The sequence below is a fragment of the Sorex fumeus genome, unplaced genomic scaffold (assembly GCF_029834395.1).
Source record: "Sorex fumeus unplaced genomic scaffold, SorFum_2.1 ptg000002l, whole genome shotgun sequence".
NCBI classification, from domain to species: domain Eukaryota; kingdom Metazoa; phylum Chordata; class Mammalia; order Eulipotyphla; family Soricidae; genus Sorex; species Sorex fumeus.
In genome coordinates, this window is record NW_026606059.1 from 47,165,737 (window position 1) to 47,182,398 (window position 16,662).

Genomic DNA, 16,662 nt, shown 5'->3' on the forward strand with positions numbered 1-16,662 from the left:
AGCGACTGACCCGGAAACCCAAATCAAACAGAAGCTGAATAATTCTATCTCCTTGTTTCCAAGTCTTCATTCAAGTCCTGTCAATTATACTTCCTAATGGTTTTAGGATCTGAAACTTCCTCCCATATTAGCCCTCACTGTCTTGATTTAGACCTTATTGTTCCTTCCTTAGGCTATTGCACCAGACTGCTTCATAGAATCTTCATGAACTAATCCTTTCTCACATGCAGTCTGTCTCTCTGCAGGCTTCTCACAATGATTCCCCATTTCCTGTCACTGTAAATCTCTATTTCACCTTCTCTAGGGCTAGAGTTTTTTCTCCCCAGCATCCAGCTCAGGAACTCACACAGAGAATGCTCCACAAATATTTGTTGGAAGGAAACAGAAGCCTGGGATTCAAGTGTCATGAAGATTTTAAAACCTAGTTTGTATCTCACAAGGGTAATCTTGGATGAATAAATCAGTCACCCATGTTTCACTGAATGTAGATATTTTATTGAAAGCTAGATGCTCATAGTGGCAGTCTCAATTTGGGATAGGGAAGGGGGTCTAAGGTCTGACTACTTGTAGCTCTTGGATTCTGATTCTGGGAGATTTGGGGGCTCTTCTGTCAGCCCAGTGACAGCCGGTTGGTCCTCTTCTTCATTCCTTGCTGAAGGCCCATCCTTGGCTTTATCTAAAACAGAAGGGCAATGCTAATGCAATCTGGTTCAAGTCTCCTTTTTCCACAGTTCTTTTCCTTGACCTACAAACCCAGAATCTGTCAGATGATACTAGTAATGACAGAAGAAGGACATCATAGTAACTGGGTAACAGATTAGTTTTAGGAACATGCTTGGGTTCATCAGTATGGAGCCTCTTGGTCTTGAAAATGAAAAGCAGCGACTGTTTCAAATATTGGTTAGATAGTCACTGCCATGTTGAATACTCCACTGCTGTATTCACAACATGAAGAATTACTTTCATGCTGAAAATCCCAACTCCAGAATCCCCTCACCTAGGACTCCCCAGACCCTTTGTGGAGAAGTGAACACTCTCTAGGTTCCCACTTGCTTAATGTGGGAATTAAGATACAGAATTCCATTTTGGCCCCAGCAAAGCAGAAGTAATTTTTACTGGGCTTTCTCATCCCTTCATTCTTTTGGAAGTTTTCTAAGACATCTAATTTATCTCTAGATTCCCAGAAACTTTATAACTATTCCTGTTCTATTTGTAGCCACTCTTCAAGGGTAAGTTCTCTTCAACAAGAAGCTCTTAAGAAGAAGAGGCATAAATGTCCATTTCTCTTCTGGATAGATGCCCTCTATGACAGGTTTTACGTAGCCTTCCAAGGGCAATGAGATAGTGGATTAAGATAGGACCTTTTCTCCATCGTCCAATATCACAAACAGGCCTTCAATCTACTGCCCATCATGCCTAGGTCACACCAGTATTCCACTGTCTGTGTCTCTTTCTCTTTGCTCTTTGCTTCTCATCAGAAATGGAAGATCCATAGCAAAGGGAAGTCTCCAAGCAGTGAGCTCCTCACAGGGAAGAGCTGTACTGAAGGAACCATAGTAATTCAATTGTTCCAGCCGTCTAGTCTAAGTAAACACTGAGATTAACATCTTGTCCCATGTCTTAAGCCCAGTTTGTCCCTGCCAGTCCAGGCTTCCCTACCTGCCAACACCTTCAGAGACCGGATGTACTTGGACCAGAAGGAGCAATCAGACTTCTTCAGGTGTTGTCGATTAGGGAGCAGGGCACTGAACTCCTTATAGCTCTCTCCACCAGCAGATGGCACAAAGTTAGGCCAGGGGGCTGCAAATTCAGATACTTTTCTGGAGAAATCATGTGGATAGTTGGGATTTCTGGGAAAATGAGAAAAAACAAACAACTATGAAGGAAGCTTGACTTTTACCATGTAGGGCAACTTCCTATGTGTCCTTGTTGTCTGAGACCAAATTATACAATTTCATGTTCCAAGCAGGTTTTGCATTTGCATGTGGAACTCCTAGCACTGTGTAGTGTACTCTTGCTCTTGGGATCATTAGGGTGTGAGAGCCTCTGACTCCACACTCTTGGGCCCCATATCTTGAGTCAAGACATGTGTTCATGATGGTAGCCTTGGTTGTCCTTCTAGTTTTCTGAACATCTATTTAGAAAATCATGATGTTCCTCTTAACCTCAGTATCCTATTTAACACCACTTTCCTTCTCAAAGATGAATTTTCAAGAAGGTGTAGATGAAAGAGGAAGGCTAAGTCAGAAAGTCCCGTGACAGACAGCGATATCTAAGAGGGAAAGGGTGAGCTAAATGATGCCAAGCATGGCTCTGCCATTCAACCTCCAAGGGCATGTGTTTGCTACTCACCCAGATCTTATGAAGTTGGAAAAGTACTGCATGACTTTCAGGGACAAGCTTTTCTCCTCCAGAGTAAACTGACCCTCATAAGCAGGGTGGAAGGGCAGTCCAAAGGCGTACTGTACATCTGTCAGCAATTCCAGTCTGGGAAAGCACACGGACAGGAGAAGCATAAGTTAAAATACACTACAAGAAAGAAACCAAACTAGCGCCAAATTAGTATTTCTCAACAAACAAAACCTTTTTGTACTTTCCACATTAATATTTCTGTTTAGTGTTTTGTTGAAATTTGAGTTATCCTTTCCCAATGCTGAACACTTAATACTCATGAAATAATGCCTGTAACCAATTTTATGAGACTTTTCTTCTGATAATATTCTGATCACAACACTTTTACAATATAAATCCTTTGTTGTTCTTGTTGTTGTCGTTTAGAAAAACCTCTAAGTTGATCCCCACCTCTGTGCTAGGCCTATTTCTATATAACTTCATTTGTAAATCTTCAAGGATGACATTTATTCATGTAGTCAATCTCATATAGTGTCTCTCCCATATCTAATGTCAGGCAATATGTATGACAAATGAACTGAGTCTCCAATAAGATGCAGGCAAGAAAGAATAGAGATCCAGAAACTAGGGGAGTAGTTTGCATGGATGGAGTAAGACCTGAGATCTATGGAACTATGGGTATGAACCTACTACCTGAGGTCCATGGAGCTGTGAAGGATAGGTTCATAGGTAATATGTTCATAGACTTCAGGTAATAGGTCCATGGGGGTGTGAAGGATAGAGAGCAAAGCTGGAAAGGACTTGAAAGCTGAGTACTAAGGAGTCTGGCTTTTCTCAAAGGTCTCACCTTTACCCTTAGTGTCTGCCAAGTGATCTGTATCAAAAATGATAGGAATATCTTTGTTGAAGGTTGGAATTGGTCTTATAAAAGATGTGGCCACACATAATAGTCTTAGAGTGAGGAATGGTCATAAGGACCAATCATGTGACTTAGATTGCAGGAACTAGATTACATTTTATCAATCAAGCTTAAGTATAAGATTAAACACTGAACAATTAATAAAACTTAAGAAAACTTTAAAACCTATAACCCCCCCTGAAAACCTATAAAATCAGGCATGAGTAAGACTTCCTGGTTGACACAACTCCATGTGTATTGTTATACCTCAATGTCAGATTGTTTGGGGAGATGGTGAGGGAGATATACCAGGAACCCCCTGGACAGCACTATGCTGCTCTTCCTTTAGTTGCTCTTAATACACATCTTTTTCTTTTAATGACCATAACTGAGTACATCAGCTCTCAACGAGCATTCTAGCCAATTATCAAATCCAAGGGTGGGCTGGTGCACCTCCTGAATTTGCATGTGGAGTCAAAAATGAGAGCATCTTGTGTAAGGACAAGATCCTCTCTGATCTTGTAGATGGTCCTAACTTAAGCCAAGATGTAGCCTTAATTATTATAATAAAATTAATCCATATAGGTTTCCTGACTTACTCAAAGATGCAAAATAAGTTGAGCAGAGAATAGAGAAGTCATGAACGTTTCTAGGGGCATCATATTAATGAAAGATATGGAGGTGCAGGGATATTATATGTAGATCTTGTCTTCTCCACTTGTAAGCCGTGTGACCTCAGCTTGTTCACTGACTTCCTTACTGCAAGTTATATCATCCAGGAGATAGGCTTATAAACATATTACAGGATGGTTGTGACGGTTAAAATAGGATGGTATGTGTAGTAGATACTTAAAAAGTAGGTGACACAGGTCCGAGTTCTTTATCATCCATATTACTCTATCAATGTAATCTAAATATCAACAAAAAGTATCATCAGACTCATTAGGAAGATGGAGAGTTACCAATGAATCTCATTGTGCTGATATAAGCAAATGCACATCATGGACAAATGTCCTGGAAAGGGTTTTGATTGGTGTATTCTGAGTAAAGGCATTTTAATGGAGGGTTTTAGTACGATCCCATGTGGTCTCTCTTACTCTGGCTCAGAGTCCATTGTGTCTACATACCCTAACGACTGGGAAAATTGTGAAAGGGAATATTCAAGCAATGAAGGCATTTTTCTTGGTCTCTCTCTTTCCTACTCAGGCTAGGAACTGTGGTGCCCAACAGGGATGTGACTGAGGACTGATGGTTATGTCCCTAGTTTAGCCTGGGAACTCTCTGAGGGGTTTAAGAGTTAGAATTCCTATTCTGACCATATGATTTATTCCCAAGTGGCACATGACAACACCAGGACACAGGGAGATGGACATACCTCTGAATCGCTTGGATATTTGTTGTTTCTCCAACTTGGGATGAGTCATTAGCATTCTCTAGGTCTTTATTTTTTCAATATAAAATACTAGATCAAACAAGGCACTACATGTGAATGTGGTTGAAAATAAGCATTATGGTAAATCCCCTGCTTTTGCATCTATGCTCATTGATCCCCATACAACAAAGGCATCAGAGAGAGGACAGGAGACACACAGAATGAATAGCATTCAACTAGCCAAGGAAGAACAATTTTCAGACTGACCTATCTTTGCAACTACCATCAAGTGCTGGATCCTCTTAGAGGAGATTTAATTTTTTCGTTCAAAGAATAGCAGGAGGTGGCAGTGTCAACAAAATGTCCAGAATCTAAGGACCCACCCACAGAACTAAATTCTTTATTCTTTGCAAGAAGTATCTGTGGTCAAACTCAAAGGAGAGCCAGCAGCTGCAATGGGCAAGCTGGGCTGTTTGGCAGCAGCTCAGGCAGTTCTGGTGTACAGAGATCATTTCCTGAGTTCCCAGGACCTGCAAGGCACCACTCACACCTGTGATTGCCAACATCCTGGGCCACTCAGAGAAGTCAAAATATATTTTCTAGGTCCTGGTACAAGATTCAGAAAGCTGAGACACCATGCCAGAGGCATAGGAGAGCCAGGATTCTAGGTTGAGATTTGGCTCTGCATGCAGGACTCAGGATCCCCCTCTCCCTAAAAAAAATACAAATAACTGCACTTACTCTTGATGTACTATGATCCTGAAAGGGAAAAGGAACATGTCCCCCTCCACCCCCCCCCCCAAAAAAGGCTAGGAAGATCGAAGTAACATGACACTAGCATCAATCATTCATATTCACCCATCTGTAGTCCCAACGGGGCCTGTAACCCCCCCCCCCCCCCCCGCTGTGTTGTAAAAGAAAGAGGAAACAGCCTGAGTTTGGGGCTGTGTGGGGGCTGCAGAGAAAATGACTCTGTCCATTTCAACAGTGGTCCTAAGAAACCAGCCTCAGTTTTATCCTGATACCATGTAAGCCCCTTACCTCCTGGTAACCCCTAGGAGTGATCTCTTAGCACTGAGAGTCAGGAGTAAGGGGTAGCATGCCTGATGTGGTCTCCAAACAAAGAACATTAAAAGTTAAATAAAATTAAGATGCTACTGGAGACCCTATTGCCTGCTTGTGGTGGTAGGGGGTTGGGGGGAATAACTCAGTTTATTGAGGTAGAAGATCCAGGGTTCCCTTTTCTTTGGCTTTAAACTGATAAACATCCTAAGTAGCTTATGACAACAGAATGTATTAATTCATGGTTTCTAGAGTTTGAAAGTCCAACATGTGAATCACTGGGCAAAAAGCAAGATGGCTGGGGATGAGGTGATAGTACAGGGGTTAAGACACTTATGTTGTATGTGGCCAGCCTCAGTTTTATCCTGATGCCATGTAAGCCCCTCACCTCCTGGTAACCCCTAGGGGTGATCTTTTAGCACTTAGAGTCAGGAGTAAGGGCTAGCATGCCTGATGTGGTCTCCAAACAAAGAACATTAAAAATTAAATAAAATTAAGATGCTACTGGAGACTCTATTGCCTGCTCGTGGTGTAGGGGTTTGGGGGGAATAACTCAGTTTATTGAGGTAGAAGATCCAGGGTCCCCTTTTCTTTGACTTTAAACTGATAAACATCCTCCTTTCTCCATCCTTGAAGCAGAAATGGTGATGAGTCCAATTCTCTGTATTCCCCCTATCTGCCTCTCTTTTTCTTCGATGCACCTGGCTGCTTAGATTGGGCTCCCCTAGACCAGTGATTCTCAAACATTGTTTAAGAACTAAATACAGGTCTGAAAGTGTAAGAAGGTTGAAAATCACAAACCTAGAGAATCTTGAGTCATCTTGCATCTCAAGGTCCCTAACCTTCAACACACCTGTCAAGTCTCTTTGCCATTCAAGGGGATGTGTTCACAGATTTGGGAGTTAGAATGCAGAAATTCTGAAGTTGCATACCTCCACCTAACACAATGGTCTGTCTATTATTTCTTCCCAAGAAAGCTTCATTTGAAATGATAAAATGGTTGTTTTGTTTCTTCCACACCGGGTGATGCTCAGATACTTCCGATTCTACACTCAAGAATGACTCTGGTGGTGCACAAACCATATTGGATGCCAGGGATAGAATGGACTTGGCTGTATGCAAGAAAAGTGCCCTATCTGCTATACTATAGCTCCAGCCCTCAAATGGCATAAGTAATGAATCAGGGTCCTCAGTTCAATCCCCGCCTTCTCACTTATTATCTGAGAAATATTAGACAATATACGAATCCTTTTGAGTCTCAGTGGCTTCTTTTATAATCTGGTGACACAATCATGTCTCTAAACACTGATGTGTAGCAATAAAATATGTGACATCTCAGGCTAAGTTTTAGTCTCCTAAGTTTGTTCTCCCTGACCTTCACCCCACTTTTCCCCTGTGAGAAACATCTGGGAGCTAAAACATGGAAGTCTTGAAACTGGAGGAGTCATGATAGAAGTTCAGAGGACTATGAGCTTTCTAAAATTGTATATTTTATAAGGTATGAAACTGTATGTGGGCATCATTATTGGAAGAGGAATCATAACTTTTGTTTTATTTGTTTTGCTAATTCCCGTGTTGTATGTAAATACTCTCACCTCAGTGAGTGCAATGGACTGGAATGGGTCACAGCACTGGGAAGGATGGTATATGATTGGTTCTTGTGCAACCAATCTCTGTCTACCTCCCCTCACCCCCAGCATGTTTGAGAGCACTGCATGGGGGACGAGGCCTCAAATTCTAGCCCATTTGATCTGTTTAATTCGAGACCCTGCTGTATACCAGAAGAGGATGTCTGCTGTGTTTTTTCCTTTCCAGTACTGATTGTTATCAGGATACTGGAGTTATTTCCAGCAGTTGAAAGCAGACATCTGGAGGAGGGGCTGACAGAGGGAGTCTAAAAAGAGCAGAGTGACCAGAGTACCAAGTCCTCCATGAATATTGCATTGAGAGGTTCAAGACTCCCTTGAAGAACAGCTGATTTAGAGACAGCCTCTGAAGAAGGATACACAAGAGAAGACACCAGGGACTGACAAGGTAAAAAAAAAGAAACTTTTGATGAGGGCCACAGCCTTTGGTGGGACAGAGGCTTTATCATACTGATTTTGCTTCTTTGCTGGCTTTGGTCACTGATAAATCATATAAATGGACTTTGATCACTGGTAATCGTATACTTAACTTGTGATAGCCATCTAGGTGAATGGTCACACTGGCTTTAGCTTTTACTTGTCACTTTATGTCTCTGGTAATAAAGCTCTAATAAAGATTTTCCTAAAGGGATAGTCTTTTTGTCCTATACTCATGCTGGGTCAAGGGCTTCTCATAGTTATGTGTGTCCAAGGTGCTATGCTGGCCTCAAATCCCACTTTCATGGCTGACTCCCTAACCCTTAATTTTCTGTCTAAAAGAGGTCTGATAACCTCTTTCTAACCTCTCAATTGGTGTCACTGAATACTCTGATGGTGGATGAATTCTTCTCAAAATTATAAATGGCCACAAAAACAGCAACTAGTGGTGGTGATACTATATTTATTGGGTGTGGGCAGAACTGACTGGCACATGGCTGAGCCAGAAATGATTGTGCTTGTTTTAGCTTCACGATGAGTTAGGTGAGATGGGGGCCAATATAGGACATCAGGACCACACTGAACTCAAGTGATCTTTGCTGACTGTGCTCTAAGTAGGGGTGGACAATCAAAGGGAAATATACCAGGTATTTCTTCTCTAAGCATATAGTCTAGCAGGGCATGCAGATAAGCCCAACTTTCTTTTTAAAAATGAAAAGGTGACTTAAGTAAATGATGGTTGGAAGGCTTGCTCAGGATGGTAAAGGCATGCTGAAAGTAGACTATGGGCCAAACATGATGGCTGCTTAGTGCCTGTATTGCAAACCATAACACCCAGAAGAAGAGAGAGAGTAAGAGTAAATGTGCCTGCCACAGAGGCGGGGTGGGGGGGTAGGGGCAGGGGTAGTGGGAGGGATACTGGGAGCATTGGTGGTGGAGAATGGGCACGGATGGAGGGATGGATGCTCTATATTGTATGACTGAAACGTAATCATGAAACTTTGTAAGTCTGTAACTGTATCTCAGGGTGATTCATTAAAATAAAAATACTTAAAAAATTAAAAGCTGAATTACATGTCATTTAGATGATAGATAGTTAAAGAGAGAAATCAAATACAGAGGTCTAGAGGAGAGAAGATAAAAGATATACCACATGTTTCAGGCAATGGGTTGGAGAGGTTTGTGGAAAGTTGGAAACATGAAATCATCATTGTTTTGTGCCTTGAAACATGAGTCGAATTTTAGTAAGCAGGTGAAGTAGGCATTTGGAGTGAAGCCTCAGTTTGTGCAGTTATGCATTGGGTTCTGTGCTTTGTCTGCAGAACTGGATAGGGAGGTGTGGAGAGGACAGTATTGGGAACTGTTGGGGCAAGTGACAGTCTTTAACTTTGTTTTGAGAAGTGTAGCAATCTGGAAAGTGATACTGGGACTTTTCCTGGTGTAGGAACTCAGAAGTTTGGAAATCATTTAGTGACATGCTTGCCAAGCTTCTTTAGACTCTGCTTCTCTGGACAATGCAAGACCAAGACCAAAAGAACTGAAGGTATATTTTTAACGAGATGAGGGGACCATGGTAATTTCTAAGAAAGCAAGTTGCAGCTGTATTTTATTTATTTATTTTATTATTCATTCATCCAATGACTAGGATGATCTGGGAAGATAGTGTAGAAACAAGAAATCACAAGATTGCTGCCATTGTCCAGAAAAGACAGAAGGCTAGTACTTTTTACATCCCCCAGGCTTGCCTTTCTACTCATCTTAGATCTGGCTGGGGTGGGTTTACAGGAGGGTTTAGCCCCGAATTCCAGAAAATCCTAAATTAAAAAGCCTCACATCAGAGAGTATTCATGGCAGAAGCTCCTGATTCAAGCTCTGCCTCCAGTATGAGGGACCCAACTTTCTAGGATGCATATGGCTAATTACGGAGTTGGAGGTGTTCTTGGAGATATGGACCTGATGCTTAATCCCATTTACACAGTCACCTGAGCTGGGTAAGTAGGCTGTTTGTTTGCTCCAGGTGAGAAGAGGGAGGATTTAGATCTCCTGACAAACAAGCTGCCTGTTTGCTCAATGGAAGTTGCTTCTTCACTGAGATTTGGGAGTGTTTGGGCCACACATAGCACTGCTCAGAGATTACTCCCTCCATGGAGCCAAGCATCTTGACCCTTGAACTATCTCTCCCTCCCCCTCTCCTCTGCTGAGCAAGGGCTGAAGAAGTTTGTGCAATACTTCTTGGGGATTATGCCTTATTTGGTAGTTTGTCATTCCAGAGATTTCTGTGCCTGTTCTCTCGACAGGAGGGATTTTGTTGATCTCATTCTCATAAAATACACTGTCTTTCTTATCTCTAGCTTTATCTCTAAGATAACTTCCTCCAAAGGAAATTAGGGAACTAGAAGGAGGAGGGTGGAGAGGAATAACTATTTTTGCTCCCCTATTGTTTATTTATTTATTTATTCGTTTGTTTGTTTTTGCTTTTTGGGTTGCACCCAGCAATGCACAGGGGTTACACCTGGCTCTGCACTCAGGAATTAGTCCTGGTGGTTCTTAGGAGACCATATGGGATGCTGGGAATCGAACCTGGGTCAGCTGCGTGCAAGGTAAACTCCCTACCCGCTGTGCTACCACTCCAGCCCCTTGCTTTATTTTTAAGGACTGGAGTTGTTAAATAACTCACTCACTGAACCCTGTTATTGGGAGTCTCTTTAGGGAAAACTAATATGCCAATGTTCAGATTCTGTCTCTGCCACTAATCAAGAGGTAATTATATGCTTTACAAATGGCTTGGATTTTACAAAAGGATTTGCTCTGCAATCCTTTAAAAATGAGTTTCACAATTTATTTTAAATAACAGAATCAGTCCCCCTACCCCCAAACGGAAACCTTTTAGTATTTGCACCATACTCTAAAGCAGATCAGAATGGTATGATAGATCATTTTGTAGCACAGGCAAAGCATTCAACTGACTTGCTGGATTAATCTGAACATGTTGCTCCAACCATCAAACACTGACAATTGTTGCTGCTCTTCCTGACCCAACACATTAATTCTCAACAGGAATGTCAGTATTTACCAAGAATCAACTGCGTTCATTTCATTTACATCAGTAGCATTTGTCAAAATAGCTTCATTAAATTTACTAAATATCATAAAGATTCATTCCCCAACTTCCAGAAAAAAATCAAACAGGTAATTATGGTCCACACATTAAATTTAGGATTTTGCAAGAAATTAAAAGGGAGAATTTTAGAAATGGAAAGGGAGACAGTATTTTCCACTCCAGCTTTAAACATGTACTTAAAGAATGGCAAGGGAAAGTACATTTATATTCTTAATGTAATTTTTTTTCTTTTTGCTTTTTGGGTCACACTAAGCGATGCACAGGGGTTACTCTTGGCTTTGCACTCAGGAATTAGTCCTGGTGGTGCTCAGGGGACCATATGAGATGCTGGAAATCAAACCTGGGTTGGCTGCATGCAAGGCAAACACCCTACCTGCTGTGCTATTGCTCCAGCCCTAACGTAAAATTTTAAGACATATAGTCCTATCCTATTCATTTTATTATTGTTTATATTTTTGTTGTTTGGAGGTTCTAGCAGGGGAGCACAGCTACTCGTATACCCTAGACCGAAGACCAGTCCTTCTCTATTCGGGGAAGGCCGTCCTCTTCGACGGAGCGCGCAGCTTCGGGAGGGACGCACATGGAGCTGTGAGGGAGGAAGGGGACACCCGCCTAGCCAGCCAGATCAGCCGAATCAACCCTGGTGATCAATGGGGTGACAGATGTTGCAACCAGATCGACCTCACATCCAGAGCAATAGCACAGCGGTAGGGTGTTTGCCTTGCACGCAGCCAACATGGCCGACCGGAGTTCGATTCCTCCTGGCAAGCTGGCAAGCTCCCCGTGAGGTATTCGACATGCCAAACACAGTAACAACAAAGTCTCCAATGGAGAAGTTACTGGACCCGCTCAAGCAAATCGATGATCAACGGGAGGGCCTAAAGTAAACTTACTACATTTTTGTTGATTCAGATTCATTAATTGATCAACACACACTGGACAAAAGAATTGTAAGTATACATCCCTGTTTTTAGTTAGCTGTATTCTGTATGTGAAATAAAAGATCTATGTGCTATGTCTTCTTTAATAATTTTCAATGCCTTTCCATAATACTCAGATAAAATACTATCTCTTTGATGGCTAATGACTTACAATCTTCATTTTATTTTTCCCCTTTGGCTTTTGGTTCACATCTGGTAGTGCTCAGGACTTACTCCTGGCTCTATGTTCAGGATCGTTTCTGAAGGACTTGGAGAATAACATGGGGTTTCAGAGATTGAACCCAGGTTAGCCATGCACAAAGCTGGTAGTCACTGTTTGGCCTCCACCTTACAAATTTCTATTGAAACTATAAGACTGCCTTTACATCCCTCCCTTTTCAACAACTATTTTCCTAGGCAGTAGACTCCAGCCCTCCTTATTTATAATGAAGTATGTCAAGATCTTTCCTTTTCTTTCCTTAGTTTCATTCTGCATGTGTGTATGACTGCTCTTCTACCTCTAATCACTCAGTCCCAATCTTGACTAGAGTTAAGTAATAAAGAGCAGCCCTTCTCTGCCTTGCTAACTGCTCTATTCTAGGAACTAGAAGAGGATCTGGGTTTTAGAAGACAATGTTTAAATATTTGTTATAAAAAGGGAATGCCCTGCCACAGAGGCAGGGTAGGATGGGGGGGATGGGGGGTGGGAGGGATACTGGGACCCGTGGTGGTAGAAAATGGGCACTGGTGAAGGGATGGGTACTTGATCATTTTATAACTGAAACACAAGCACAAAAATTTGTAAGTCTACAACTGTACATCATGGAGTTTCACTAATAAAAATTAAAAAATAAATAAATAAATAAATAAAATATCTGTTATATCACTGTTGAAAAATATAACTATATCTATCCTCATATATCTAAAAGTTGGAAAAGTCAGCTTCAGAAAATGACTTATTTTTATTGTTGTTGGGAAATAATCTGTTAATTACACAGGGCATAGCCAAACTAGTGGAACTATTTCAAGAATCCAGGCACTTAACATTTTTTTTTGGTTTGCTCATTTCCAAAAACCTCACCAAGAGAGTCAAATAGAAAGACACTATGTAGAGTATGGAATGTTAAAGATCCCTGGAACACTTAGAGATATCTTGAATATAGATACAGTGGTATGTAAAATGTCTTGAGTATGAAATTTATGGCTTTGTTATCCAGAAGTGGACCATCTTATAAAGGAAAAATATGATTGCCTTTTTAGTCATTTTGAAATGTTCTTCATTTCAGAGTTTGGTTTTTCCTAAAGGGAAAATGATTTGAATATTGATCAGGTACAGTATATATTATTTCAAGGATTTGGGTAATCATACTAAGAAACAAAGCCAACATATCCATTTTATATGTTAGGAAATTGAGACCCAGGAATTTGTTCAAATGTAGACAGCCAATAAGCAAATGAGGCACCATTAAAACCACTCATCTTCACAGACAATGTTCTTCCACGCCTGAAGAGCATCTCCCAAATTAAAGAATAGTCAGCACCACCTATGGGGCCCAAAGAGGGATTTAACTCCAACAGTCTTCCTGCCACATTTCAATATACATTATCCCTACTCATATCTCTGAAATGTCTTTTGCTTGGTTAAGTGTGGGAATAATCTCCCAGGAATCTGCGGGTCAAGAAGTTCAGAAAAAGACCTTAAAGATAGCACAAAGTTTTGATGTTTCCAGAACCTGGGCATGCATTTCGCCAATGCTGCTACCACCCAAGCACTTTAAATGAAGGGGCTCCCTCTGATCTCCAAAGAGCTAACAGCTCCACTTTCCAAAGCCATCAATTAGTTTGCTATTACTTTCTGCCCAGGACTTGTTTCTCAACAAGAGGGAATTTTCCAGCAAAAACAAAAACAAAAGCAAAAAAAACAAAACAAAACAAAAAAACAGTTGATGATATATAGTATCATTTAAGTGTCATTTAATGAACACCAGCTTCACCGTCAGCAGTAAGCAGAATATCCGAGGCAGTGTCTAAATTATACTCACTCCTTGGGTGAGAACTGTCTTAGCTATCTCCCAAGAACCCAGAAAACAAAACTCAGAGATGCTGTTATGTGTCTCAGGCAGAGCCAGGTAAGAGCCCACTACACTAAAAACAGACAACAAACATCAGAAAATCAGTCCCTACTCCCTTCTGCCTTTGAGGGTCTGGACTTGAAGTGAGGCTGGGAGAAGGGTCCCCACTACTTGGACAGATGCTTTGCCTACAAGTTGCAGTGACTGTCAGAGGCTGTCCTTATGAGAATGTGCTGGGCCAGTTTGTCTGCTAGCTCAGGTGGTTGAAGAGCTCGACCATGAATGATTAGAGAACTGGACCATGACTTCAGGAGGGGGTCCCTCATGGAGCGGTGGTCCGAGAAAGACTCTGTGCATACCATGTGAGCACGGGGAGGGGACAGCAGACCAGGCACCCCAGTGGACATCTGCAGGCATCACAGACACAATCTCTGGTTCTGGGATGCACTCAAGCCTGTCTTGCTAACCAGGGAACTTGGGGCAAAGTCTGGGGAGGGGCAGTCTGAATTGACTTGGGGGTGCAGTATAGAAAAGGGGTTTCTGCTTCCTTTCAGTTAGCACTGTTGCACTGTAGCACTGTCCTCCCATTGTTCATTGATTTGCTGGAGCACCGGTAACATCTCCATTGTGAGACTTGTTACTGTTGCCAGCATATCAGATATGCCATGGGGAATTTGCCAGGCTTTGCTGTGCAGGTGAGATACTCTCAGTAGTTTGCCGGGCTCTCTGAGAGGGGCAGAGGAATCGAACCCGGGTCACCCGGGCCAGCCATGTGGAAGGCAAATGGCCTACCTGCTGTGCTATTACTCCAGCCCACTATACCTTCTTAAGACTATTCCAATGGTAGTTCTCAGCAAAAGGCCATTGTGGTCACTTCTGTGGGGACAGGGAATACTGGCTATGTCTAAAGGGGAAACAATTATTATAGTTATGTTGGCATTTTGGGCATTGAGTGAGCAGAGGTCAGAGATGCTGTAAACACAATACAGCCTAGGGAAAGCCCATGGGATTTACTTGGCCCTAGGTGTCAATATTATCTAAACTGAGAAACCCATTACAAATCCCTTTTCTGAAAAAGGGATAGGGAGGGAGAAATTTAACCTGAAATTTCTCCTGGGAGTAGAACTGAGCCAAAAGAAAACAAACAAACAAAAAACAAACAAACAATACAACAAACCCTGCAATTTTTTTCTTTGTCTCAATAGGCTTGAAAATCAAAGCTCTTTCTCTGTCTGTCTTCCTCTCTCTCTCTCTCTCTCACACACACACACACACACACACACACACACACACACACACACACACACACACCCTATGTGCAAGAACCATTTCAAGTACCATTTCCAGAACCCTCTCAGCAGCCTTATGGGACAGTTACAATCACCTTCTTCTCTATGTGTCTGTGTGGGGAGGGGGAAGATACATGAAGGCTCACGGGGATGAAGCAACTTGTCCAATGTCACACAGCTATAGGCATGACAAGCACTCAAGACCCATGTGGATGATGTGGTACAACATAAAGAAAAGCAGAAAGCAAGCAGGAATTAGGATTTGGGTCCAGACAGCCCATTGCTGGACTGGGGACTGGAACATAACTCCTTAACCTTCTGGGGATTTTGTTTATTAATCTGTAAAAAGAAGATTTTGATGAAATCATATTCAATATTCTATGATTCTTTAAACCTACATCTTAAAAGTGATTCTTATGCTTCAGCTTTTTATTCTTTCATCCCCTCCCTCTTCTGTTTTACCCTGCTCTCCTTTCAGACAGCAAGGTTGGTTTGGGAAAATGATAATTATCTATAGGTGAGCAGTTAGTAAGCCGTGCTATGCTGTGATCAAGTAACAAGTCTGCGAGAAAGTGGGAGTTGGTTGTTTTGTTCACAAGCCCTGCCAGGAACGCTCGTCTCTGCATTCAGAGATGGAGGCACAAGACAGATGGCTGAAAATGTAACACACACACACACATATATTTTAAGTCTGTAGGTTTGAGCCAGAAATAAATAAGAAGTGTGACAGCTCCAGGGCAGAATGAGAGCAATGTCTTTTCAGGCAGGAAAGATAAACTTGTCAACAATTAAATGGGTTAGTTTCTCTGAGACATTCACTGATGGAAGTAACTGTGACCGAGACAGTTCCAGAATACAATACAAGAAAGGCATTTTACCCAGAAATGTCAGCTCCATATTCTGATGAACTATAGGGCACTCCCAGCAGCCTTCTTGTCCCCCGTTCTGAAGCACAGTTCAGTACAACTATTAGCAAACAGTCCTCTGAAGTAGGTATAAGTTCTAAGAACCAAGAGACTAGGTATTTTGCTGCTCTAAATTACCTTAGTTGTAGTACTCCATCAATACTCTCCTAGGAAACCAAGCCAGGTAGGGTGGAAGCATTACTGATAGTGCCTGGAATCACCTGGATCCCTGTGCTCTGTTTGGCTTCCAACTGAATTTTGAATTATTGCTTCCATTCTCATGTAGCAGATGCATATCCTATTTTTTGCCACTACAAATTTAAGGGTCCAGAGGTGTGTGTACATTTTTATATTTGCTTAAACTTGCTACAGGAACCTATTATAATCTCTGCCTTAAGGAAGAGGATGGCAGAGAAGTAGAAAAGGAACTCAACCCTGGGGGATCTCCAGAGAGCTCGGGATCTGGGAGATGCTGCAGGACTTGGGGTGGAGGGAATATCTTCCACCAATTGTTCCAGGACATAAGTGGCCCTTGCCTTACCAGGGATTCTTCCATCCCAGTCTAAGCCAGTTTTCTTAGAGTCTGTGATACCACCCCCACTCCAGGA

The 16,662-nt window shown here is 41.9% G+C and overlaps 1 protein-coding gene across 1 annotated transcript in view; it reads right to left on the bottom strand.

Annotated features, from left to right (window-relative positions):
- Positions 1 to 550: 550 nt before the first annotated feature.
- Positions 551 to 16,662, bottom strand: part of TG (thyroglobulin) — a 261,047-nt gene continuing 244,935 nt past the window's right edge. The window contains exons 46-48 of the mRNA XM_056112201.1: positions 2,353 to 2,487; positions 1,660 to 1,850; positions 551 to 676 (exon numbers count right to left, since the gene is read on the bottom strand). Of these exons, the coding sequence (XP_055968176.1) occupies positions 561 to 676; positions 1,660 to 1,850; positions 2,353 to 2,487 (442 nt within the window). The 3' untranslated portion in view covers positions 551 to 560. The remainder of the gene's footprint in view (positions 677 to 1,659; positions 1,851 to 2,352; positions 2,488 to 16,662) is intronic.